This window comes from Xyrauchen texanus, chromosome 20, assembly GCF_025860055.1.
Source record: "Xyrauchen texanus isolate HMW12.3.18 chromosome 20, RBS_HiC_50CHRs, whole genome shotgun sequence".
In the NCBI taxonomy this organism is placed as follows: Eukaryota; Metazoa; Chordata; class Actinopteri; order Cypriniformes; family Catostomidae; genus Xyrauchen; species Xyrauchen texanus.
Window position 1 is genome coordinate 37538146 of NC_068295.1, and position 27310 is coordinate 37565455.

General features: G+C 37.6%; 1 protein-coding gene across 1 annotated transcript in view; it reads right to left on the reverse strand.

Annotated features, from left to right (window-relative positions):
* Positions 1-27310, reverse strand: part of LOC127660991 (sprouty-related, EVH1 domain-containing protein 2-like) — a 54713-nt gene that overhangs the window by 21344 nt on the left and 6059 nt on the right. Inside the window, exons 2-4 of the mRNA XM_052151507.1 lie at positions 3896-4070; positions 3520-3688; positions 2257-2321 (exon numbers count right to left, since the gene is read on the reverse strand). Of these exons, the coding sequence (XP_052007467.1) occupies positions 2257-2321; positions 3520-3688; positions 3896-4070 (409 nt within the window). The remainder of the gene's footprint in view (positions 1-2256; positions 2322-3519; positions 3689-3895; positions 4071-27310) is intronic.

Below are 27310 nucleotides of genomic sequence, written 5' to 3' on the forward strand. Positions count from 1 at the left end.
ATATCATTTTATCATTCTGTCATTTTATCTATCTATCTATCTATCTATCTATCTATCTATCTATCTATCTATCTATCTATCTATCTATCTATCTATCTATCTGTCTGTATGTCTGTCTGTATATCATTTTATCATTCTGTCATTTTATCTATCTATCTATCTATCTATCTATCTATCTATCTATCTGTCTGTCTGTCTGTCTGTCTGTCTGTCTATCTATCTATCTATCTATCTGTCTGTCTGTCTGTCTGTATATCATTTTATCATTCTGTCATTTTATCTATCTATCTATCTATCTATCTATCTATCTATCTATCTATCTATCTATCTATCTATCTATCTATCTATCTGTCTGTATATCATTTTATCATTCTGTCATTTTATCTATCTATCTATCTATCTATCTATCTATCTATCTATCTATCTATCTGTCTGTCTGTCTGTCTGTCTGTCTGTCTATCTATCTATCGGTCTGTATGTCTGTCTGTATATCATTTTATCATTCTGTCATTTTATCTATCTATCTATCTATCTATCTATCTATCTATCTATCTGTCTGTCTGTCTGTCTGTCTGTCTGTCTATCTATCTATCTATCTATCTATCTATCTGTCTGTCTGTCTATCTATCTATCTATCGGTCTGTATGTCTGTCTGTCTGTATATCATTTTATCATTCTGTCATTTTATCTATCTATCTATCTATCTATCTATCTATCTATCTGTCTGTCTGTCTGTCTGTCTGTCTGTCTGTCTGTCTGTCTGTCTGTCTGTCTGTCTGTCTGTCTGTCTGTCTATCTATCTGTCTGTCTGTCTGTCTGTCTGTCTGTCTGTCTATCTATCTATCTATCTATCTATCTATTCTTTGAAATGCAATTCAGCCAATTCTTCTTTCTGTCCAATTCAAATTCAGCATCCTGTGGGGAGTTGCCATTTCAATAAAAATTCCAAATCATGAATCGAAAGGCAATTCTTGAAAGGTGAAGTGTGTGATTCTGCGCCGCCAAACGGAATTGCAAAAATTAAAAATGGCAGTTGCTGATCAACTGCCATTGATCAGCAAACAGAGCAATGATTCAACAGTGACTTGAAGCCACAGTGTTTACACTTTTCAGGAAAATTAACCTACAAATTGCTTGCTAATATTTGCTTCTCCGTTATAACTTGATATACAAGAGAGATATATTCATGCAGAAAACATTTACACACTTCACCTTTAAATTCTGAATTTTGCCCAGTCCTGCTCAACAGTAAATCTAACACTTCATTCTGTGTCCTGATTGTAGGGACACTCCCAACAGCCATAGAACAGCATAAATTCCAGGACAGAAAGAAGCGCTGGATTAAGTTTCCTTTAGAGCTCGAGGTCCTTGGTTTAGTAGTCTACATTTTTGGCCTGAAAGCGAGACAGACAGTGAGTGAAAGACGAGCTGTGAGGCTTCCCCAGTGCATGCCCCCCTCCTCCACCCGGGGCGGCAGTAAATCAGGATGGCAGTTAGCTAGGAAGCAGCTGCTAATGATAGTTTTACTGTGGAGAACAGGAAGAAATCTCCTGACCCCGCCTGCTACTCCTGCTCTCCTGTGACTGTGACAAAATGACAGAGAGTGTACAAAAGCCAAGAGGAGGTACAGTCTGCTCAGAAATCGCCACAGGAAACCTGCCTGCTATCACATCCACCATCTTCAGAAAACAAAGGCCCATCTCTTCCACCACAGTCTTGGCGGGGTAAAAATATAACAAGGCCTTTTTAGGGACACTTACATACACTCAAACAAAACCCACAGACATGCAAGCGGAAAGGAAGGGAAGAGGAAGGGAAGAGGAAGTTACTAAACATTACTTACAAAATATACATGTCTTTAGTGAACATATAGCTTAAAACAACATACACTACAAATAAGTTAGGGTGAATCTCACTTAACCTCTCAAGAACAGTTACAGTTGTGTTACAGTATCCCAGGAAAAATGACTGTATTACAGAAATGAGAACTACCATTGTAAATAATGGGAATTACAAACAAACTTGAAAAGAAAATGCCTGGATACATTACGGTAAGGAGAAAATGGAGTGATTGTACTAAATCTTAAGTTTATTAAAACTAAGCTTAAATTCTTTATGCAAAATATAATTGTTTTACTTTTAATTTTGGATTTAAATACAACCCGCACATGTTTTCGTGACATTCCGCATTTGTAAGTTAATATGAGGTGGATGATTGATGCACAAATGAAAAGGAATTAAATCATTCTCACTTACTGTGAATACATCGTCATCTCCAAGTTCAGCCTCATTCTGGAGCGTTGAAGAGGAAGTTGTAGAGCCTAATATAAAGCACACAGAAACAGGAGACGTAAATCGACAGACCTTCACAGATCCTGATGATTAGTGCTGCTTTTTGAGACTGGTCACATAATCCTCGAGCCCGATCTTCCAAAGAGTATCACTGAGACCTGACTTCATTACATTCACACTGTAAATATACAACCTATCTACCCTTCTATACCATAAGTTATAGTTCATTCACAGCCCTACAGCTCACTTTAAATTGTGGGCCACCAGAGCAGCGTACTTGTATGGAAGAATGTGTGTTTGTCTTTCAAAAAAGACTCATTAAAATTGTATTAACTCCAGCAATTTAATTATCTTCTATCCTTAATGGGTTTATGTTTAAAGCATTTTGTTTTCTCATTCATTGAATTGTATTTTATGAACTCATTTTATTTTTACTGTACACATGTGATATGTTTTTGTTAATGCTGTCAGTGGATAAAAACATTTTTGCGCGATTAATCGCATAATTGTTCGTCGTTAATCGCGATTAATCGCAAATTTTGAAAGTGCTGAAATTTGACTGTATGTATACTTATTTTCCTGTCAAAATGAATTTATTTCCTTCTTAGGAAAGAAAACAAAACAAGTTGTAACAATATAATGCTTTTCTTTTACATTTTCAAAACAAAGCCTTCCACAGTATAAAGATAGAAATGCACTAAAATAACACCAATTCAAGTATCACTAATCGGTTCCCAAAGTCTAAGTGGGAGTTTGACTAATTGAAAGAAATAGTCCCCACATAGGTTGCATGTTCATTGTAATGGACATTAAATCTCTTAAAACTATCATCGTCCACAATATTAATCAGTTGACAGACTATGGCTATCTGCTTTGTTACAGCAATCGTGAACTCATCAAAAGAATTGCAGTCAAAAACACCATATTTGGTTTGGTAGCTGCAATCAGTAACTGATTTGATTTGAGATTGAAAAACAACTATAATGTTGTTCTTTTTAGTGCACAAAGTAATCATATGGTTTCAGAACATTGGAATATAGTGGATGAGTCGTATCGACTACTTTTTGTGAAGAGTTTTGAAATGTTTTCTTTTCGTGTTCCATAGAAGACAAAAGTCATACGTGTTTGGAGTGTCATTTGGGTGATAAAAAAGGATGGAACTATTCCTTCAATCCTCAATAAAGAAATTTAGGCCAAATCTAAGGTGGTGTTTATAAAAGTCCTCACCCTCTGTTATGTCCTCCATGGCTTTCCGCACACCTCTGTCAAAGGCACGGGCATCAGCGGGGCTATGGAACGTCAGGCCACATTTTTTGTTGTCAACTTTCCAGTGGTGAAATGTGGGTGTGGCCTTGGTGTAGATCAGATTCTTCCTCACGAAACATTCCAAGATCACCTGCCAGCAAAAACAAGAAAGACATTTTAGAGCCAGAGCTCAAAGTCTGCAGTAGCTCTGGCAGAGGTCACTGCCAGGGAAGTCTTATGCATCACATTACAAATGGATTTGTAATCAGATTTGTCTTGGAAAAGATTGCAGTATGCAAAACTCCTCAGGATGTAAATCAGCCCTTGGAGAGGAAGACTATGAATCCTGGTACCACACCTGCTTGTCTTTGAGACGCTCGCCATGGATGAGGAAGTCACTTCGGTCGGTCAGTTCAGCAGGCATCTTACAGACACCCACTCTGCTGAGGCCCCCACCTTCCTGTGCCAGCCAACCTCCACTGGAGTCATCTCGGGTCATGACCACCGCTTTGACACTCACAATGTAACTTTCACTGAGAGAGAGGGAGAGAGAAAGAGAGATGGATTGAGACTGGGGCAAACTTAAAATTAGGGCTGGGCGATATTCTTGTTATATTTGTAATTATTTTGCTTCCAAAATAAAATTAAGCAACATTGTGCATATCACTTAAACATAAGACAGATTTGAATCTACTGGGCAACCTGTTTGGTATTATGGTTCCCACTGCTTGAAAAAAAAATGTTTTAGAGGAAATGCATAAATACCAGAATATATATAATAATATATTTTTTTGCACAGAATTTATTTTTAGCCAATTCACCCAACCCTACTCCAAATACATTGGTATATTTCTCATTCATCTGTGCCTTAATGAAATGATGTCATCCATAGCAGTAACAAAACTCAGTGTAAATGTTACACATGGCCAGATGACAAAAAAGTGAAAAGAAAATACATTTAAAGCCTTCCCTTTAGGCATTAGCATTAGTCTAAGGCCCGAGTCAGGTTTACTTTCAAATGAACTCAACTTGACAATGCAAACTGCTGAGCGAGTCTTGTCCACAGTTCTTTCCCTGTAATGCTGTGAAAGCCAGAAGTCAGCCTTATATGGTAACCTGAGACGGCATCTTCAATAATTAACCAGAGAAAGAGAGAGAGAAAAAGAGAGCGGAAGGGTAAGGAAGAGAGGGCATGTCTCAAGACCAGAGAGTGACTAAATCAATACACTGTGACAAAGGAAGGAAAGGGCCTCATGTACGTGTGAACACACATACACACACACACAAACTCACAAGGCACATTAAGACTTCAATCTTTTGGCTCACAAACAACCCATAGGAAAGAAAAAAGCAAATGAGATCTCCAATTGTTTTCCCTAAAATGTAATGAGATTAAATAGAGAATAAAAAGAAAATTTAGCTCTAGAAAAGTTCAGCCTAAAATGCAAATTTTGTCATCACTTACCCTCATGTTGTACCAATTCTGTATTATTTACTTTTTTCCATGAAAAAAGGAAATGTTTAAATATTTAATGTTTATGCAGCTCTTGTTCAAAGCAGTCCAAAGAAAAAGTGGTTTTGTTTTAACTATCAAGCTCCAATAAGGAAAAAAAAAATATTGATATAAAATAGTAATATAATAATTTACAACAGTCATTCGATGGCTTTACGAAGCCATACAGTAGCTTTATGATAGCCATGGTAGCTTTCGAAGCCATACGATAGCTTTATGATAGCCATACGATAGCTTAACGACAGTCATACCATAACTTTACGACAGTCATACCATAACTTTACGACAGTCATACGATAACTTTACGACAGTCATACCATAACTTTACGACAGTCATACGATAGCTTCACGACAGTCATACCATAACTTTACGACAGTCATACGATAGCTTCACGACAGTCATACCGTAACTTTACGACAGTCATACGATAACTTTACGACAGTCATACGATAACTTTACGATAGCCATACGATAGCTTCACGACAGTCATACCATAACTTTACGACAGTCATACGATAGCTTCACGACAGTCATACCATAACTTTACGACAGTCATACGATAGCTTCACGACAGTCATACCGTAACTTTACGACAGTCATACGGTAGCTTTACGAAGCCATACATCAGCTTTATGACAGTCATAAGATAGCTTTACTACAGTTATACGATAGATTTACGACAGTCATACGATAGCTTTATGAAGCCATATGAAAGCTTTACAAAAATCCTACGACAGCTTTATGAAAGTCATATGATAGCTTTACAGAGCTATACGATACCTTTATAACAATCGTACGACAGCTTTATGATAGCTATACGATAGCTTTACGAAAGTCATGTGATAGCTTTACAATAGTCATACGATAGCTTTATGAAAGTCATGTGATAGCTTTACGGTAGCCAAATTATAGCTTTACGAAAGTCATATGAAAGCTTTACGAAGCTATACAATAGCTTTACAACAATCATATAACAGCTTTATGATAGCCATACAATAGCTTTATAAAAGTCATGTGATAGCTTTACAATAGTCATACGATAGCTTTATGATAGCATCATGATAGCTTTATGAAATTATGCAATAGCTTTATGATAGCCATATGGCACATAAGAACAAACAGTGTTTAGCATTGTATGGCTTTATGAAATCATGCAATAGCTTCATGATAGCCATATGGCACATAAGAACAAACAGTGTAAAGCATCACAAATGTCAAACCTGATGTGACGTGTCTTCACAAGCCATAATGTACAGTATATGCACTGATATGCGTGAATGAGAGCTCAGTAAGATTATCATCATACTTATATTTTGGGTTTTTCTTGTTGTATGACTTCATAAAACCTGGAATATAGCACACATGACGTTTGGACTACATTTATGGTACTTTGATACTGCTTTTTGTCATCTTGGAGCATCCAGTAAAATCAGCATCCTCTTTTATTGCACTGAAAAGAGCTGCATGAACATTCAAAAAACTACCCCTTTAAGTTTGAGATTGTTCTCCTGAGAAAAAGTCCCCAGTAATCTTATATGTGTCACCTCTAGAGTTTCAGAAGTGATCTGAACAATGTCTTAAACTGTGCTCAAACTTGCCAAAATACCAAAGTATGCAATCAAAAGTCAGAGGTTTCAATAGGATTTTTTTTTAATGAATTTTAGAAGAAACACCCAAGATAAAGCTGATCCTTAAATTAAACTAAACTGGGAAAGCCATTAAATCATCAGAGCTTTGAAAACGCAAAGGGAAGTGGTCACTTTGATGGTTTGCCATCAATCTATTAAGAGAATATACAACGGCACCTCCACAACATAAGTCGTAGCATAGGCCTTAGCAGCCATGAGCCAGTATTTGTAATTGTTACACACAGTGACTGGCTCTGGGCCTGCATAGTTGAGGCCCCTCTTGTGGAAAGAAATAGAGAAATGGTGTCTGTGGGATTAGAATTAATGAGTGAGGAAGTCCTGTGGGAGCAGCACTGTCTAATGTACTTACACTAAAAGGGGCAGGCCAGGGGATTGTCTGTATGCCAGAGTCATTCGATATCATCGGTTAATTAAAATCAAATCAAACTTAACTCCTAATAAAACTAGGTGTTTTTCATAATTAAGCGAGCGTAGGGCTGTAATTCCTCTTTAAGCTGCAGCTGTTGGTACGATTCACACCGCACGTCCCTTTGGGTGTCTGAAGAAGAGGTTGATTTTACAAGAGGAGCAAAAGGTGGGAACAGACCTAAATGAATGCATGGACATTTTGGTCCAATCAAAGCACTGAACCATTACTAACCACACAGACTATGGCCGATACAACAGAGATTTATATATTGGTGTATCACTGCAAAATGGTGTCACTCCAAAATAAAAAACAAAACAAATAGTTGGTCTTATGATCATTAGATTAGTTCGCTATCTGCAACACTAATATCGTGATGTAAAACATACTACCGCAGTCAATAGTTACTTTGTGCACCTCTCTGCCTGAATGCGTGCAGTTTGGACACATATAAATATTTTCAGGATCATTAAGATTTATAAATAACTTTCATTATCCCCCAAACAACACCCCCTGATTTTGTTTGCGAATTGTGTGGGATTCACCCATATAATACAATTTAACAGTAGCAAACAAAATGCACAAAATTGCTCAAATTTACACAATAACACATATTTTGCTAGATATAAATATACTTAAAATATTCACAGGAATTGACACAAAGGGGAACTAAAACTTCTGTTAATCAGCCAATTAGTCACAGCTATCAGCCAATGCCAATAATCTCAAAAGGTCAAATATCAGCCAAACAATCAACATGGATATCTATCTATCACTAAAGCTAAATTATATTTTATTAAAGCAATGCTAATATTAGCGATATGATCTCTCAGCACTGCATTGCAATGAATGAGGATAAATCTATAAGAGGATAGATGATAAAAACTGGATCTTAAACAGAGAGGCGAGTGAGAATGTCACTGAAGTATGTGTGTGTGTGTGTGTGTGTGTGTGTGTGTGTGTGAGAGAGAGAGAGAGAGAGAGAGAGAGAGAGAGAGAGAGAGAGAGAGAGAGAGTGAGTCATTCCATCCATCTGTGATGTGGAACTTTACAAAAAAAAAAGTTCACACCCCTCTCATAATTTATAAAAATATAAGAGACAAAATATTTTTATTTTATTTAATACTGCTCTTCAGAATCTACATTACAGATAATTAATGTTTTCACCTTGTGTAAGTGTCAAAAGCTTGATCTAATTCATATATATTTATAAATATATATATATATATATATATATATATATATATATATATATATATATATATATATATATATATATATATATATATATATATATATTTTTAAATTATTATTATTGCCTTAGCCTTTTGAAGGATGCCGGATATGGAGGACAAAACCTGCAAAAATAATAAATAAATAAATGTAATAATAATAAAATAAATAAAGGACTAAATGTCTTGATAAAACAAATATATTTCTTTTTTAATGAAAGTTATTCCTGAATTTATTTTTGTATGACTTTTTATTTGTATTCTTTAAAACTTTTTTTATTCTTTCATTTTTTTATTATTATTTATTTATGCATTCATTTATTTTTACATTTATTTATTCCCACCTGTATTTATTTCCATATTTAAATATTCCCATATGTATTTATTTTTATATTTATTCTTACATTTCTGTCTCTTGTATGATAATGATGTGGGCGGGTCCTGCTTACCATTTTTTTATTGTAGCTTGACGCGTGTGCTCGATTACTCTTGACTTGTTTTGATGTGACGTTAGGTCATATCGTGTAAACTATAGCTATTTGTGGGGCTAAAAACATAAGAGCTTAAGTCAATCCAAGATTTATTGGTTATACTACAATCACAAAATAAATGGGGAACTGTTTCTTCAACAAAACCACAAAATGAGCAAGTTTCATAAATGATTTGATTTACTCTTATGGTTTTCTTTTTTTTTTCTGTGTATATAACTTAATATTTTGATGTCCGCAAATCCATAAAATTGTTTTCTGTTGTTATGATTGTTCATTGTAAAAGATACAACCATGCTTCATTTCCCTGATCGTTTATGTATGTATGTATATATAAGTTCTGCAATAAAAAAAAATCTATAGCTGATGCTTCACATATATCTAGAGAGTTGCGCAACTTAGCGAATGAAGTCGATAACCACACATCAAATGACTATGCTTCATTTAGAGTAGAGGTGCTTATTGATGGTGTAGGAGAGCTGTGCGCCGGTATGAATGTCGAAGCACATCCTGGATTGTTAATCTCTCTGCAAAACATTTCCCTGCATATTCTAAATCTGTGCGAGTCAGAGCGTGCTAAGGTGGGACGTCCATCTGCTTCCGATAAGTACTATTGAGCTCTCAACCAATGATGCACTGGAGCTACACAAGGACCGCCTCCCTCATTTCCATGGTGCACACAGAAAAGTACAAATAAATACATGTATAAATAAATAAATATATATGGGAATATATAAATATGGAAATAAATATATGTGGGAATAAATAAATATAAAAAATAAAAAAGAATGCAAAATAAATGAATAAATAAAAAAAAGTTAAAAATAAATATAGAAAATATTAAAGGAATAAAGTCATACAATAACACATTCAGGAATAAATGTAATTAAAAACGAATTATATTTGTTTTATCAAGACATTTATGCCTTTATTTATTTTTTATTATTACATTTATTTATTTATTATTTTTCAGGTTTGGGCCTCCATAGCCGGATGGCCCAGACTCAGAGACTACAAGAGTGCAAATTGAAAGAAATTCCAGATGCATTTTATTGAGCTACTCCAATCCTAATCAATAATTACCAGAAGAAAAAAAATATATAAACAATACGGTGCTTTTATTATTAAGAAGTCTGAAATAAGCTTGGGACTCTTATTTTGTGATGTCTGCATTCCCAGTTGTGAACAAACTGGCGGCTGATTCGCTGAGAAAGTGAATCTGATTCAAACTGCTAACCTGAGCTAATGAACCATCAGTTCTTTTCGGGTTCGAAAGAGTCATTTGGTCATGACTCTCTCGCGCTGGATTTGTTGTTGTTGCGTGCGGTGCAGTGAGCTCGTCATCACAAAAGAACGAGTGAAAAGTGGCCCGAAACACACTGGTGTTCTATAGATGTATTCAATAACTCACAAGATGATATCTGATGAAAAAACATGAACGCACACAACCCCTCTGCCGGACATGGCGACTAGATTTTAAAGAAATTATTTTTGGTCATATTTCAGTATTCCATTTAGAATTTAATCCTTATAAGGACCTTATTAAAAACTAATAAAGAACTAAAAGCTCTGTCAAAATAAAAGTTCAGCCAAAATAAAAGCACTATTTAACTTGATGCGTGAAATTGAACTCATTACGACAGAAAAATATACTGTTCAATGTAATAACAATAATACTACTTATAACAATAATTTATTAATAAATGGTTTTATTATTATTATCATTATTATTTATAATAATTATTATTACATGTAAGCAATATCACAAAAACAAGTGTACTGAATATCAGCACACTGTGATTCAGCCTTGTGCCAAGTAATCAGATTTGTTTTATTAGTGTTTTCATTAATACTGTGAAGCTCTATTTTGCAGCATTTCATTTGACCAAAAATGTACATTTTGGTAACACTTTCTATGTAGCCCATATTTATAATGCATGTAAAGGCATTATACATCCAATATACAGCATTCTTAAGGTCTCATATTACACCTAATAATAAGTTATAACTTCTCGTAAATAATTATAACTACAGCTATAATACACCATAAGACTTCCCCTATTCAAAGTAAAACTTTGAGTATGATGCATTATTATAACACAAGCGACGTCCGATTTTATTGTAGCAGAATCTAATAAAGTTAATTGTATAATTGCTGTCATGCAAAAGCAGCATAGTTTATACATACTATCTGGCTTCTGGGGGGGGCATTTAACAAACACAATGCAGAGCATGTGCACAAATACAAGTACACATACACACCCACAACAGAATGTATGAAGGCGTTGAGAGCCACGACTCCCTCTGCTCGCTGCCATCGCATGCTGGAAGGTGTCTCGGTGTGGCCTCTCCCATCTGTGCGGCAGTGGGCGTAAGGCCAGCGTCACACCCCACCAAAAGCAGCCAAGAAATGACTCGCTGAGCACAGTACAGGTGACGCTCAACCTGAACACAACCAGCTTCCATTCATATGCGTCCTTTTCTTAAGTCAAGAAAAACGGGATTACAAGTTAAGTTTACTCATGTAGCCTGACATTTGACTAAACCCTACTGCAGCTCATTCTGGCCTAGAACTCACCGATCAGATTATCATTTACTAAATGGAGAACATATTTTCATGTTTTGTGAGCAATATACTGTATATCAGACTGTGGACAGTCTGTGGTCTTGCCGTCTGAGGTTGAGACTGCTACTCTCATGACCTCTCAAAACTGAACAAATAAGAAAGAAAGAACCATGCAATCACTATTACCCATGCACACAAGACTTGTATTTACTAATAACATTATCATGTAACAGTTCAAAATCTGATTGGGTTCAGATAAGACTAAGCATCTACGCCTCATTATACAGGACTGAACTGTTAGAATGGCCACTATGAGAGTTTGGGACAGTTAGCTGAACAGTCAATTGCCCTATTGGGCCAATACTGTGTTTTTCCTACAGCTTATGTTTGTTGATCATGTACAAATGTTATTATTTGGGATCTCGATATAATACGTTAATTCAGTGCAATTAATTTAATAAAAAAAATAGATATATTTACGCAATTGAAAATGTCCCCGGACCGTAATAAGGCATTTTCCTACCATCGGAGTAATTGAAGTCCAACCTGTTTTCAGCAGGGAGCAGTAAGCGAAACTCCAACTGTGAAGGCAATGCGAAGCTTATACAGAGAACAAACCACACTTATCGACAAAAGACAGCACAAGATAAGAACGCATTCTTGCTTTCAAACAGTTTGATGGAGTGTAAATCCGAACGTAGGGATCTCAAGACACGGAAGACACGTTTCAGACTATGTTTAACTTGACACACTGACCTAAAAACTGTACATTTATGATGCGATACAACCAAAGTTCTACACCAAAGTTTAAAACCAAAAAGCTGCACTTCAGCCCAGCTCTCCTTTGCACGTTTATAAGAGAAGCTTGTTTACGCGTCCTCGTGTGTTTACACGAGAACTGGTTTGTAACAGTATAAGGATGGGCAAGGAGGAGGCGGGAACCGGCTGAAAAGTAAACATACATTTTTAATGTCAAACTCAACTTAAAATCAACATAAACAAACATGCAGCGCGGCCGTGTGCGTCTCTCTCTCTCTCTTGAACTGGAGCCTCTGGCTTGTCTTTTATCCCCCTCCTGGCTGATTAGCCCGATTCAGCCCTCCTCTTCGTTGTCACGCTCACCGGACTCAGGGTGGGGAAACCTCTGGCATGACGCACTCCCCTTCCCTCCCTTCCTGGAAAGGGGGCATTGCCTCTCTGGCCGTGCCTGCCGGCAGGTCTTCCCCACCTTTTTGGAGCCCTGGGAGAGACAAGGGGAGGGAAAGGTGAGAGGGAAAGAGCGAGGCGGAGCGACAGAGAGAGAGAGAGATAGAAAGGAGAGAGAGAAAACTTGTTTGCCGGCTTCCAGACGTGTTGTCACCTGGTCCTCAACAACTCCTCTGCCCTCTGGCGGATCCCAGCTTGCTCCTCCTCCGGTGGATGGCAGCGAGTTCTCCGGCCCTTGGCGGATGGAACCGCTCCTCCCCTTCTTCGGTGGATGGGAGCGACCCTTCCGTCCCTAGGCAGATGTCCGCGGCTACTCCTTTGACAGACGGAAGCAGCGATGACTTCGCGACAGCGCATCCCTCCTCCATTTAGGGTTTTGGCACAACTGTAACAGTATAAGTATGGGCAAGGAGGAGGAGGGAACCGGCTGAACATTAAATATAAAGTTTTAATGTCAAACTCATCTTAAAACCAACATAAACATAAAAGCAGGGCCGTGCGTCTCTCTCTCTCTCGCACTGGCCCCTCCGGCTCATCTTTATCCCCCTCCCAGCTGATTAGCCCGATTCAGGGCCGGCCGTGTGTCTTCATGGCCTGGCCCGGCCCTGCCCGGACCCTGCCCTCCTCCTCATCACATGTTTGTACCGCACATGCATCAGGGACTTGGGACTTGAATGCTGTCTACATGTTGCTCATCTGACTTTCTCTTAAGGCCAATTCAGAAAAACATGTTTGTTGGATCAATCTACTTTTTGAAGCAGCCTAATGGTCCAGGAGCACAGATACCTCAAAAAACGTCCTACATAGGTTTTGCGATAGAGCCATTGTTTTTAAGTGTCATCCCCCCCAAAGGTTTTTCAGACCTACTTGACTCATCGGTTATTTAAATGCAGGTGAGAAAACACTGACCAAAAATAATCTCCGTAAATGACCTTTACAGAAATCTTTAAAGAAAGTATTCTCAAGCTAACCATTTTAAAAGGCCAAAGACAACCATAGAGATTCTTTGGTTGGCCACAGCAAGTGAAAATACCAACTTGCTCTTTATTGACGACGGTCTGAAAGTTCCAGTTTACAGAAGTATAATTGACTAAATGTTTTGCAGATTCCCAGTGGTTGGGTTTTTAGTGTACGTGCTGGGTGGCAGGCTGTGGAGGAACTGGGGTTAAGTCAGCAGAGAGTGACGGATTTGTCTCACCATATTTTAGTCTATTTGTGTGATAAGGACCAGAGCAGTCCCAAGGAGAATCACACCGGAGAGAAGGAATGGCATTCCAAAATATGTTTATTTGGTAGGAGGTATGCAAAATGTGCAAATAAATAAGTATTTCAAAATGAATATAAAACCAAGGTTCCATTTAAAAAAAAGTCTAAAAACTAGACCTGTTTTTGGTACTAAGATCAGCACTTACTCCCCTCCCCTAGCAACCTTCCATGTGCTCAAAAACTCTTCATCTATCTTGTCTTTCCACATCTGAAAAAACATACCATTATTTTAAATAAAATTAACCCTCAACTCCCCACTCTTAAATACAATATAATTGAACAAATACATAAGAACAAGGGATAAATGAGAGTTAAAACACCAATAAATACATTAAACGTGAAGGATAAAAACATTTGCACAATAAAAACCCCCAAAAGTGTGAAAAATGGTGAGTAAAATAATAAAGAAGTCCTTCTGAACACATTAAAATCCCATGATGGAGACCGACTCTCAGGCTCTCCATCACAATTTGATTACAATCAGGGGCACCGCAGTTACAATAGGGCATAATGATTTCCACACAATGTGGAATTGTCCACATTCTCATAGCTTTAAATGATATGTTGCCACCTCTTCCCAGAGACTCAATGAGATCAACAATGGACAACTCAGAGAATTATGACAGCGTGGCTCCAAATTAATTCAATCCTGTGAGTGCAAATATAGCTTGGGTGATCGAGGTCACTGTGAGATGCTGGAGACATTATTCCTAAAGAATTTCCATTTCAATCTAAACAACCACATCAACGAATATAAGGCTAAGGATTTGTGCTTATTTAATTCCGAACATTCCAGCAAAAAAGAGGGGGGCTACTACCAATATGAAAAAGTACTGTGGAGATTCCATGGTACCATGATGGTATCAGATGGTAATACCATAGTGCTGTAGTATATGCCAAGGTAATGTATGATTGCCATTTTTATTTATCATCGTATTTACATTGTACTCTGAGTAAAGAATACCATGGTAAATGCCCAAAAAACATGGTATTACCATAGTACTGTACATGTCGAAAAAACGAAAACAAACATGATATTGATTGGCACATGTTTAAAAACCATGGTACTGTTATGGTACCATGTGCAAAAATCATTGCAATATTGTTAGTGTAGTAAAGGAACTTCATCAAACCATTAACTGAATCAGTTTAAACTCTGTTGCCCCTTTGATTACTGAGGTTAGTTACCTCAACACAATGCACATAACGCAAGAATGCAGGTTAAGTAAGTTCAACAGTACCACAGGCATGCAATGTGTTGGTCAGGCATTTGCTTCAATTTGATCTAAAATTATCTTTTTGGTGTCCACCCTTGCAAATAAAACAGTGTTATACCTTAGAGAACGTTTATTGCTCAGACCACTCCTTTCCTTCTTAAAACATTGTACTTTATGTTCTGTATCTCATGTTAGTCATCTGTTAAGTAGTTCAGTTAAAATTCATTATAAACATAAATCAGATCCCCAAAAGGGGATACACAAAACTACAATGAATGCAAGCAACAAAACTATAGAACATATTGTCACAACTTGATTTCCTTGCATTCCACCCATTTGAATTTTAAAATGGAAGTTACTTAATCCATTTGAGTTGGACTACATAAATACTTTTTGTGGTGTTTAATACATAGTTACTTAATTACACTCTGTAGTGCTTCCAACAGCATGTATTTAGCGTGCTAACATTCACTTTTACTAGTTAGCACATAAAGAAATAAAAGAGTCAACCAGGTTCTTTCTACACAGTGTTTATGTTGCAATTACATAGTAATTTTAAGTTAAGAAAACTCATTTCAAACATGTGGAAATTAATCAGCCTAAGGTGGAGAGCTGTAGCTCCAACAACACAGTTTTGCAATGCTGTTTACAAATATATGTTGAACTATGTTGGTAAAAATGGTAATTGTGACTATAGATGGCATCCTGTCACTATATCAATCAATCAAGTTTATTTCTAAAGCACATTTAAAACAACACAATATAGACTATAGTTACAAACGCACCCCTGGGCGACATAATTGTTTCACAATTTCCGACACTAAATTGTCTTTAGATGAGTCGTGTTCAAAGCAGATGTTAAACGCACATTCTACACTAAATTGCCTGGCAGCCATAAATAGTCTACAGTTAGGCAAATGAACTTGTCAAAAGAACTTTTACTTTAGCCATAGAAAAATCACTGTACGCATGGCCTCTTATTACTTATTGCCAGATCCACACGGCATCTGCACAAACAGAACTATGCAGAAATCTCTGCAAAATAGGAATGCTCATCATTCACAAAATTCTACAGGTTCCACACCCTTGCATTTCCTTTGTCAAATATTTGGGCTAATTTAAATGCTTTGGGCTACCAATAAGGGTGTAGCACTCTCAGTTCCATTTAACACATTTTACACACCCTGTTAGCCAAGAACATTCTGCAGAATTTCACAGACTTTCCACCGAAATCGGCATAGAAAATGTGAAAAATGTTAACAGATTCCAAATGGGCCTGCTTATTGCTTTTAAAAGCCACCATCTTCATCTTCAACCTGTGACAGACACAATGGCATAATGTTTTGATCGCACACACGCAAATTTTACTCCACCACCGCCAACCTTTGCCATTCAAAGTGGCTTGTGTTTTGTTTCAGCCTACAAAGAAGCAACAGGCTGTAGATCCCGCAGAATTGAGACACAGACAGAGCCAGAGAAAGAAAGCACAAGGCACTTGACATCAAAACAGTCCAGAAAAACCTGCCTTGACTGGGCTTACCGGCTGTCGTCGGTCATCTCTGCGTATCTTGCAGCAACGCTCACGGCATCGGCGGGGTGACCGTCTCCGGGCGAGCTCACAAGGACAGAGTCCAGGCTGTGCCACCAGCACTAGCATGTCTGCAGCCCAGTTTGGCATCCAGGCTGGGCGAGAAAGCTTGAAGAAAGCTCCAGCCTCCTCTTCACACACTGTATGATTCAGTCGCTTTGACAAACACTCAGAGTGCAGGAGTATGAGTCATCCACAAGCAGCCATTTCTGCCTTCAGTTGGCGGCCTACAGCACAGCAATCTCCCTCGCTTTCCTTGCTTTTGTGGATCTCTTGCAGTGTAACGTGCAGAGAATATAATCTCCAACTGCCGTAAGCTCCAGCTCGCCTACACCTCCAGCTAAAGCTACGACCAACAACACCCACACATGCCCAGGGTGTGAGCTCAACCGAACATGCACCAGTACAGTTAGTTACTGTGCCCCTTTACATCAAACAACACACCTACATGCACACTGAGAGCTTACTTGGAGCTTATACACTATGTAAACACCTACATCTTAACCATCAATCATTATGTGAACAGGAGAGCTGTTCCTAAAGACCACTTGAGTGCTACATGGGAAGTGTTTGTGCATCTGTAACTATGTGTTTTTCATTGTAGCTTTTCAGAAAAATAGCTAATTGTGTTTAGCACCTCAACCATCAACTTCCACTTCTACACGTCCTAGTCCTTAGCTTGGTTTCCATCCATCACAGCAGTTTCAGGAGAAATGAACACTACAACTCTATTCAGAGTTCAGAGTTCAGATTTGCAGTTCATCAGTAAGAGAATAAGAACTTAAATTTAGATCTGTTTCTCACTCAAAGCTATCGAATATCTTCAGGAGACATGGATTACACCACTCGAGTCATATGGATTACTTTTATGCTGCCTTTCTCTCCTTGGACAAAAATACCTCATAGCTACATTCTTCAAAATATCTTAGTTTGTGTTCCGCACATAAAAGAAAGTCATTAGAGTTGGCTAAAATGGCTCCAATCGATTATATAGCACCTTTTGGATTTTCCTATGTGTTTCAATAATAGGGGTTTTGAATTTATGAAAAAAAAAAGGTCTGTGCTACACATTACGATTTGTGGACGATTTGTCCTACAACATAAATTACAACTTTCAAATCTCAAATGTGAATTTTGACCCCATTATAAAAACCCATAGGAAAATCCTGAGGGATCCCATGGCGAATTAGACTTCCGGGTTCACCTACAAATTAACATCACGGCTGAACAGCACTATACCAACAGGCTTTCAATGTAGTGAATTTAACATGCTCATTGTGTGAAAAACTCCCTATTTACACCTGATATTAATAATTAGGGTGATCCGGTCACATGCGGTCATTTGAGACAGATTGTCATTTACACCTGGTATAAGGAATACCAATTTTCAGACATTTTCATAATAAGAAAACATAATTTTATGCACGAGATGATATGCACAGAGAATGCAAATCGCCATAAACAAAAGAAGGATGTGAAAGTGGAGATTTATAGTACAAAATAAATTTAATATTGATCTGTTTCTTACCCACATCTATCATATCACTTCTGAAGACATGGATTAAACCACTGGAGTCTTATGGATTACATTTATGCTGCCTTTATCTGCTTTTGGACCTTCAAAGTTTTGATACCCATTGACTTGTATAGTGAGGACCAACAGAACTGAAATATTCTTCTAAAAATCTTTGTTCATGTTCAGCAGAAGAAAGAAAGTCATACACATCTGGAATGGCTTGAGGGTGAGTAAATTATGAGAGAATTTTCATTTTGTGTGAACTATCCCTTTAACTCTCAAATGCATTGTTGCATAATCTCTTTGATTTATGAAACATAAAACATCACAATATATCAAATATAATTTATTGTATTATTTTCTAATTGGCTTGAAAATATAAAAAACAATTGGCACTATCTGGGCATTTTGTCCATCCATTTTTAATAGATATAAGTGCAGGGACTCTAAAGACCAGAATACGTACGAGTGATTGGGAAAATGACCGTGCATTTAAGGGTTAATGTCCATTGAACAGACCTGAATATTTGAAAGAGAACAGCAAAGATAAGAGAAAAAACTAGCAGCAGGCGCGAAGTTGCATCACAGCTCTATAAGAGCACAATCTGGACCGGAAAACAGGATGTCCTCAATATTAAGTCCAGTTGTGCAGCGGACATGTGAACACATGACATTTATCACATGAGTGTTGCAACACTCAGTGCAGTCAGTAGAGGACTCAACCCTCTCTCTCTGGGCAAACACGTGAAGCCTGGGGGATGGGACTCAACCATGCAGCCACTGTATCAGCTAAAGTGAGCTGTCTGCTCTCCTTTTTGTATCAATATCTCAGTCCCGTAGAATAGAACAACATTGCAATGGGTAAGGGGTGTTTTTAATCATGACACAAAGCGAAGTGTCTAAAACCCTCAGAACAATGGTAAAAATTACTGGAACACATGATCTCTCTTGGCATTTTCCTTATATTTAACTGTTGCAAAAGCAATACGAAAAAAGATGCTAATGTTCTATAACATTTCTGAATGGTATTAATTGAAATTAACTATTATTCCGCTATTAGCACTTTATTAGGAACACCTGTACACCTACTCATTCACGTTTATGGCTAATCAGCCAATCATGTGGCAGCAGTGTAATGCATAAAATCATGCATACGCATTGGGGACAGACTTTGTTTCACACCTCAAATGCGATGTGGTCACATGCCTTTTTGACAACCTCTGTATACGTGGTTTCATTGATCTGATCACAAAATGTCTTGGACCCCGTTTACAGCTGTATTTAGCCGGTATTAAAAAGTGTAAAGCAAAAACAAATTTTTCCATAAAAGAAAGTCATTTGTGTTTGGAACAAAGTGAGGGTGAGTAAAGGATGAAAGAATTTTCCTTTTTGGCTGAACTATTCCTTTAAAGCCTTTCATATAATTTTACAGTCACAAATACACAGGCCCCAAGGTGGAGATTTCATTCAAACATTAAAACCTCTCCCTTTGTACTCATACAAGGAAATGTGCTCCATGCATACTGTAAATACTCTTAGTGGTTTATAAACTCATTTGTCTTAGAAGCAAGCCACCTGACAACTTTCAGGCCACACACATGAAAAGAAACAAAAAAAAACACCTTTAAATATATATATATATATATATATATGTGTGTGTGTGAGTGTGTGTGTGTGTGTGGGGCAAAGCGGTTTCCGCCCCTTTTGTCAAGTGGGTTAAACAGTTGCACCACACCTGATAAGCGCAGACTGTTACTTCCTTAGATAAGGTCTCTCTAACCCTGCCCGGCCCAACTCACAGCCACCTACACAAGAGAGGGAAGGGGAAAACAACCCTCGCATTACGATTAAAGGAATAAATCACCCAAAAATGAAGATTCCCTCATAATTTACAAACTAAGATGTTACACTGTACACCATAATGTTGTCATTACCTGAGAAATGTATTAAACATTGCTTGAAATGTCAAGTTTTGGGCTCATAACGCCAAAATCTTTGTTCCTTGAACTTATTTTTCTTAAAATCCATATATTTAAGATTTTAAGTGTAAATAACTCAAACTATTGAGTACAAAATGGAGGCTACGGTGAATACACATAATGCATTGCACTTGAATTATTTCATTATTTGTCCTTGGTAAAAGGGAACATATGGGGCTATTTAAATAGTAGTTATTAAGAATTCAAAAAGGTTTTAGCTCTATTCTAGAATAATTGATGTTGTTTTGTGTAATTTCAAGACATTCTCCTTGTGCATGTGCAACTGTAATACATACAGTATATGCATTTCTGTAGAGAAATACGTTTATTTAATGATTGACCTTTATTTAAGCTGTGTTTTTGTAGGAACTAAATCAGAGTTTATTCAATTCAAATGATTAAGTAGAAACAACATTTAAATAGCAAATTTGAGTTAAGTCTACTTGCATCTAGTTACCTTAACTTAAAAAGTTATGTTTATTCTATATTATCACCAAGGAAAGTGAACTTAATTACACAAGTTTTGGAGACGCCATTACTCAATTCAATTGAGGGAACTAAAAAAGTAGTCAATACAACTCATGCATCATCAAGTCTTCTGAAGCCATTCGTTTGGTGAGAAACAACCCAAAAGTAATTTTTGATGAAAATCTTGATGTCCGTTGCTATTTAAGCCTAGATCAAACTACAGCGATTGAATCAATTTTGGTTGTCGAGACTCTGTATTCTTGGTTGCCAGTATGCGTTCTATCTCTACCAACAAAACTACCATCTTCAAAAGGTTTTTGATGTCAAGACGTATTTCCATCAAGTTAAAGTAATGACATATTTGCCCTACACCTTGAATACATGTGAGAGTATGCATCTTAAAGGAATATTCTGGGTTTAATAGAAGTTAGGCTCAATCAACAGCATTTGTCGAAAATCATTTAGACTCGTCCCTCATTTACTTTAAAAAAGTAAAATCGCACTTACAGTGAGGTTCTTACAATGGAAGTGAATGGGGCCAGTTCATAAACACCGTTTCAAAAGTATAGACACAAGACGTAGATATTATACATTTTAACATGATAGTGTAGTAAAAAAGCTGCTTTTAGTGTGATAAAATCTCTTACAGGGTTTAGACACATTACGTTGTCATGGCAACAAAGTTTACTTTAGTTATACTGGACACACTGTAGCTTTAATCTGATGAGGTTAGCAAGCGATTTTATCACACTTAAATCATGTTAACAAGTATAATGTTTATGTCTTGTGGCTATACTTTTGAAATAATGTGTTTTTTTAACATTTATGGACTGGACCCACTTCTATTGTATTGCCAGTTTTACTCCATTTGAAACCTAAACAAACCAAGTCAAAACAGGTCAACTGTGATATAATTTCCTGAATTGCATTTATTACATATGTTTGGAAAAAATATATAAAAGCAGACACAAATGTATCGTAACAAGCAGCACTCTCTGAACACAGTACTATCCAGCCATAGATCTTCTCTTAATGTCTTATCAACCACATTCTCCATCTGAGAAGGGGGAAAACCAACCCTTAAGGCCAGAAAGGACACAAAGAGTGCTCTTAATAATGGTGGCATGTAACACCATTGCTATTGTTCATGTCCAGTTCTCCCATTGCATTTGATATTCAGTTTCAATCCTGATTTTGAGACATTTGGCAGATTCTATCTACTGTCTTGGGAATATGTTGGCAAAACTCCCCTCGTTATCGCTCGGCTTGTTTTCGGATGGCCAATCACTGGGCTGTGGAAGCAGACTGAATAAAAGGCCTTGTGCAGTTGACTTGACTTCCACTGGACACATGCACATTTCCATATGAGAGTAGTGAATTTCACAAGACCTCATTTGGCTCTGCAATGCTTTTCAGGAGGGGCGTATTGAATGAAAAAGAACAACAGGTTCAATAAAGCGCAGATAATGGCTTCCTGTCTGGGTGGTGACAGAGGAGTTATCTGTACTCCCTTCTCACCAGGACTACAGAGGGGTGAGAAGTTGACAAGGCATCCATTCTCCTGAGGACGGGGAGCTGTGTTTGGACAGGCTGCTTTACAACAACAGAATGGCCTACACAAATAAACCATCACATATTACTACTCGGCTTGACCAAGAAAACATTGAAGGAAACAATCAAATAAAAAATGAACAGCCTGGAAGGTTGGGCGGAAGCATTTGGCCCTTGTGTCATTTCCACAGGATGTAAAACACTTTTATAAAAGCACAGGATGCCAGATATTGGGGAAATAAGAAAAGGAGTTCTTGAACTCTGAAATGGAAATATGTTGGGCTAAACATTGGCAATAGAACTCAAGCTACTACATTCGAAATGTTTCAATGTTATATATAAACAATGTATTTTCTTAGAGAGACAGATTACTGACTCAATGTTCCTATATTGTTGCTCAATAGGCTATCTAGAATGTAAGGGGGGAAAAACTCACTTAACTTGTACATCTTTTCCAGCTCCAATCTATTACATAACGCGAGAATAACACTTTGGACTTCTAAAATGACCCAAAACTTACTTCATTGAGCTTGACTTATGTTAATCTGCAACATGATCACACAGGAAGTCGGCATGTTTCTGAGAGTTCCAGTACTCAAGGATCAGCCACATTATGCAGACTCTCTGACAAATGTCATCTCCAAAATCAGACATTTTTGCATCAGCTCCAGCGTGTTTACCTTCACCTGTGGCACATCCGGAAGCATGTTGAAACCAGAAGTAATCGCTCTCGTCACTGATTATTATTTTGGAGGTTGCAGTTTTCCCTCTAATATTACATTTGCACTCGACTGATGGTTAGGTTTGGGGTTTGGGTTGGGGGTGCAGTTGGTAAAATATGCATTTCTCTTCACTGTTTAACAGCCTTTACAGCTGAAAACAATTTCGGCACCTTTCTGTGGACACTTTACCTGGATAATGGAGCTCACATGAGCCCATACGACTACCAACGATTACCGCTTTGACCACTGGGGGAAGAGTTTCAAATTTCTGTCAGCACAGACCAATTTTAGCTCAAGAAAATTAAACCTACTGTAATTTGAATTTCACATTTTTATGTTCTGACATCTGTGTGGACACATGTGACTAAGATCAACAAATACAAATATTAGAGTATCATCATTTTAGAAATCATAATTCCCTTAGAAGGACAGGGAAAGTTTAAAAAAAAAAAAGGACAGTATTGTAGGACTTTTATGGCAAAATACTGTGAGCTATTTCATTTCAACAACAAACACAAAATAAAATATGTCAGTAAATAGTATTTGGCCAAAGATAAATAAATAAAATAAAACCAAGCTATGTTGTTTTGCTGGGTTATAGGACACCAATCAAAACTAATACAAAATACATACTATAATACTACAAATACAAGTTTGGTCATGGCAGCTTAACAGTCAATCCTCCTTTTATTCTTCTTCAAGAAACATAAACCATTCAACAGACAAAAAGCTAGGAAAAGCAATACTGTCCAACAAAATGCTCTCCATACCCTCTTAAAGGGAATTAAATGGCCAACATTATCAATATTACATCAAACTAAAGGGAAGAGTGGCATGAGGCTCTAAATTGCCGAGATTGCTCTTGTACATTGAAGACTCATCATTTTAAGACATTAAGGTTAATTATTTCTGTAGATTTAGCGAGCATGTCAAGTATATTGGACACTGACACACTGGAAAAAGAAGTTAGGAGGGGCTAGAATGAAGTAGAAGATAAACATTTAATCAATGTTCTCCACTGGTCCACTAAAACCACTTCAAAAACTTAAAGTGCCATAGCTGATTTAAAATGAAGAATTATTTAAAACATGTAAAATAACAGATAATGTAGATAGAGTGTACCTTTAGTTAGGCCTACTGCAATATAATTAGCCATGGACAGAGAGTACACATTTTATTTATTGGATTTGACAGTTCATGTAGACTGATCCTGTGAGTCAGAGAGAAAATGAGGATCTGAAATCAATTCTTCTTGCATGTGGCAGGGGATTGGGAATGGTTGGGGTGACTTTATCTGAAAGTCATTTTGCATTGTTGTCTTCAGTTCTATTTACTGGCAGAGTCAAACATGTTAGTTTGGGAACATCATTACTAAGATCAATACCATTGACATGACTGGTCTGTCTGTGTTTGTGTATATGTGAGTGAGGCTGTTGCTTGGCATTTTGTCTGGTTTTTTTATTCCCTTTTCTCCCAATTTGGAATGCCCAATTCCCACTACTTAGTAGGTCCTTGTGGTGGCGCGGTTACTCACCTCAAACCGGGTGGAGGAGGACAATTCTTAGCAGCCTTCACTTTTAAGACCGTCAATCCAAGCAACTTATCACATGGTTCGTTGTGCATGACACCGCGGAGACTCACAGCATGTGGAGGCTCATGCTACTCTCCGCGATCCACGCACAACTTACCACGCACCCCGTTGAGAGCGAGAACCACTAATCGCAACCACAAGGAGGTTACTCCATGTGACTCTACCCTCCCTAGTAACAGGACCAATTTGGTTGCATAGGAGACCTGGCTGGAGTCATTCAGCACACCTTGGACTCGAACTCGTGACTCCAGGGGTGGTAGACAGCGCCAATACTCGCTGAGCTACCCAGGCCCCAATTTTGAACGTGGATTGGATCTGTTGGTACATGTGAAAGTGCAAACTTGTATAAGACACAATAGCCACGTTTCCACTATCGGGCCAAATTAGGGTGTGCTAGTGCGTGCCAGGGCCAGTTGCATTCTCACTGTCACTTCCAGGGCTTCGTGGTGCCAAAAAAGATTTGAATTTAATTTTTTTTTAAATGTATGATAACATGATGATTGATGTGGGGGAAAAAAGGTTCTTTTTCTGTTTTTGCTAAACAACAGAACTCACATTTTGCATTTTATGATAGAACATTACAAATTCATATTATGGATGTTCAACGTGCTTTTTCGGTTTAATTTATTTTGGTAGGTGTTTCTTAATATTACACACAGATTTTTTTTTTATAAACATTACACAATGCAAAATATTTACATAATTGACTATAAATAAATCAAGTGGTTTTTCATACCAGCAGTTTCATGCTTATGACAGATATGCCAGTCAATAACTGGCAGATAAATACAGGTGTAGTCAAGACCAGACCCCTCCAGACCCATATCCAAACCAAGACTAGACACTTCAAGACCCAGATCCAGACACAGACCTCCAAGAATCAGGCAGTACATTTTAATGAACCACGATGCTGAATTTATATTTGAAGAATGTGGCTGTCCACCACAGCAGAGGTCTGCATAGCATTGGTCTGATTTTCACTGCATGTACACCCATCCCTTTTATTCCCCCACCACCTCACCCCCCAGGTGTCACAAAGCTGTTAAAAAGTGTCATACATGGCTCTTTATTGCAGGCATCATTTTTAAAAAGAAGAAACAAATTCTAAATGAACGGTAATAGATTGTTAATGAAATAATAACATTTCAGATTATCAATATGACCCTAAAATATTCATAGTGGATACTTATCTGATTCCTTTAGGATTGGTTAAAAATTATGAACAATTCCTTCAAGATTTTTTTCATCATAAATGAACACTCAAAACACATCAAATGTCAAGTTCATCTTTACTAATCAAAGTTCAAATGAAAGATGGAAACTTAATTGAAAATTATTGTTGGAAAATTTTAAAACTATGCATAAACAGGATGCTCTTCTCTGACAATAACACTGACCATGTCTGATCAAAAGAAAGAAAGACAAATGCTGATGTTAAATATTGCCAATTTTGCAAATGAAACAACTGATTCGCCAGACTTCCTAAAACAATGAGTAACTGAGAATTGTTTTTCATTTACTCCCTCATGCCATCCTTCTGCTGAACACAAATTAAGATTTTTGGAAAAATATTTTAGCTCTGTAGGTCCATACAATGCAATTGAATGGATGCCACATTTTTGAAGCTCCAAAAAGCTCATATAGCTATCATAAAAGTAATCCAGACTCAGTTAATTAATTCATACCTTCTGAAGCGACATAGAGCAATATTTAAAAATTTTACTAAAACTTCATGAGGGTTGAGGTCATGCACCCTCTTGTGTGATGTAAACGAAAGGGGCATATATATACATACATAGATGCAGGGTGGGAAATTAGCACCCGCCACCAGCCAATGGCGGGTACTTTTTCAAAGTGGCGCGTGACTTTTCCTTGTATACCAGCCACAGTGGCGGGTAGACTGTAAAACATATTTTTATTGGTTACTACTTAAAACATTCCTTGTAACGGATTGGACAGCTTTTGTCAAAGAATGCTGTTGCTAAGTAACAATAATGCACTTTTGTCGAGTAACTAATTTGATTGGTTTTCAGTGACACATATAGCTGAGCTGAGGTAGGCCTACATACAGTACAGACGAAAGGAAAATTAAAAAAATGTGGCGACATATACCCGGTGTTAAGAGGCCCGCCGCGGAGTCAGCAGTAGCTGTACAAACTGTTGAGGGCGAAGTAAATAAAAAGAGAAGGTACTTCTCGAACAAGTGGCGCATTGATGACGAAGGGAAAATGAGGGAATGGTTAGCCTACCTTCCCGTCGAACAGTCCATGCACTGTAGGCTACTTACTGTCGAACCTATGCGTCGTCCGAAAATGCAAACAATTCGTTCGTTAGAGTAACAACTAACCTTAAAATAGAGTCAATAAAAGAGCACGAGTCATCCAAGTCTCATATCAAGTGCACTGCCATACAGCTGGCGAAGACGGGACCCCAGGAGCAAAGTGTGGCAATAAAGGCTATCTGCTCTATGCAATCCGCGCAGTTGGACCGAATGAGAATTCTATTCAGAAACGTCCATGCGATCGGCAAAAAGGGCAGACCTTTTCGGGACTACGTTTGGATGTGCAAGTAAGTAACGTTAAATTACTAACTTGAAGTTGTGTGTTTTGTGATGGCTAGATAGCTATCGTTTTTTTAGTTTAGCGATAGTTTTAGCAGCCGCGAGGATAGGAGCCGATAGCCTACCGTGAGTGCTCCGGAGCTCGATTGCGTGTCAGTTAAACTTTTCATCTCCAACCCTATCTGTATTTTGCTTTATTATCGAGCTTTCATGGAAAGAGGAGCCAAGAAGAGCCAACTTGAAGATGATAAGGA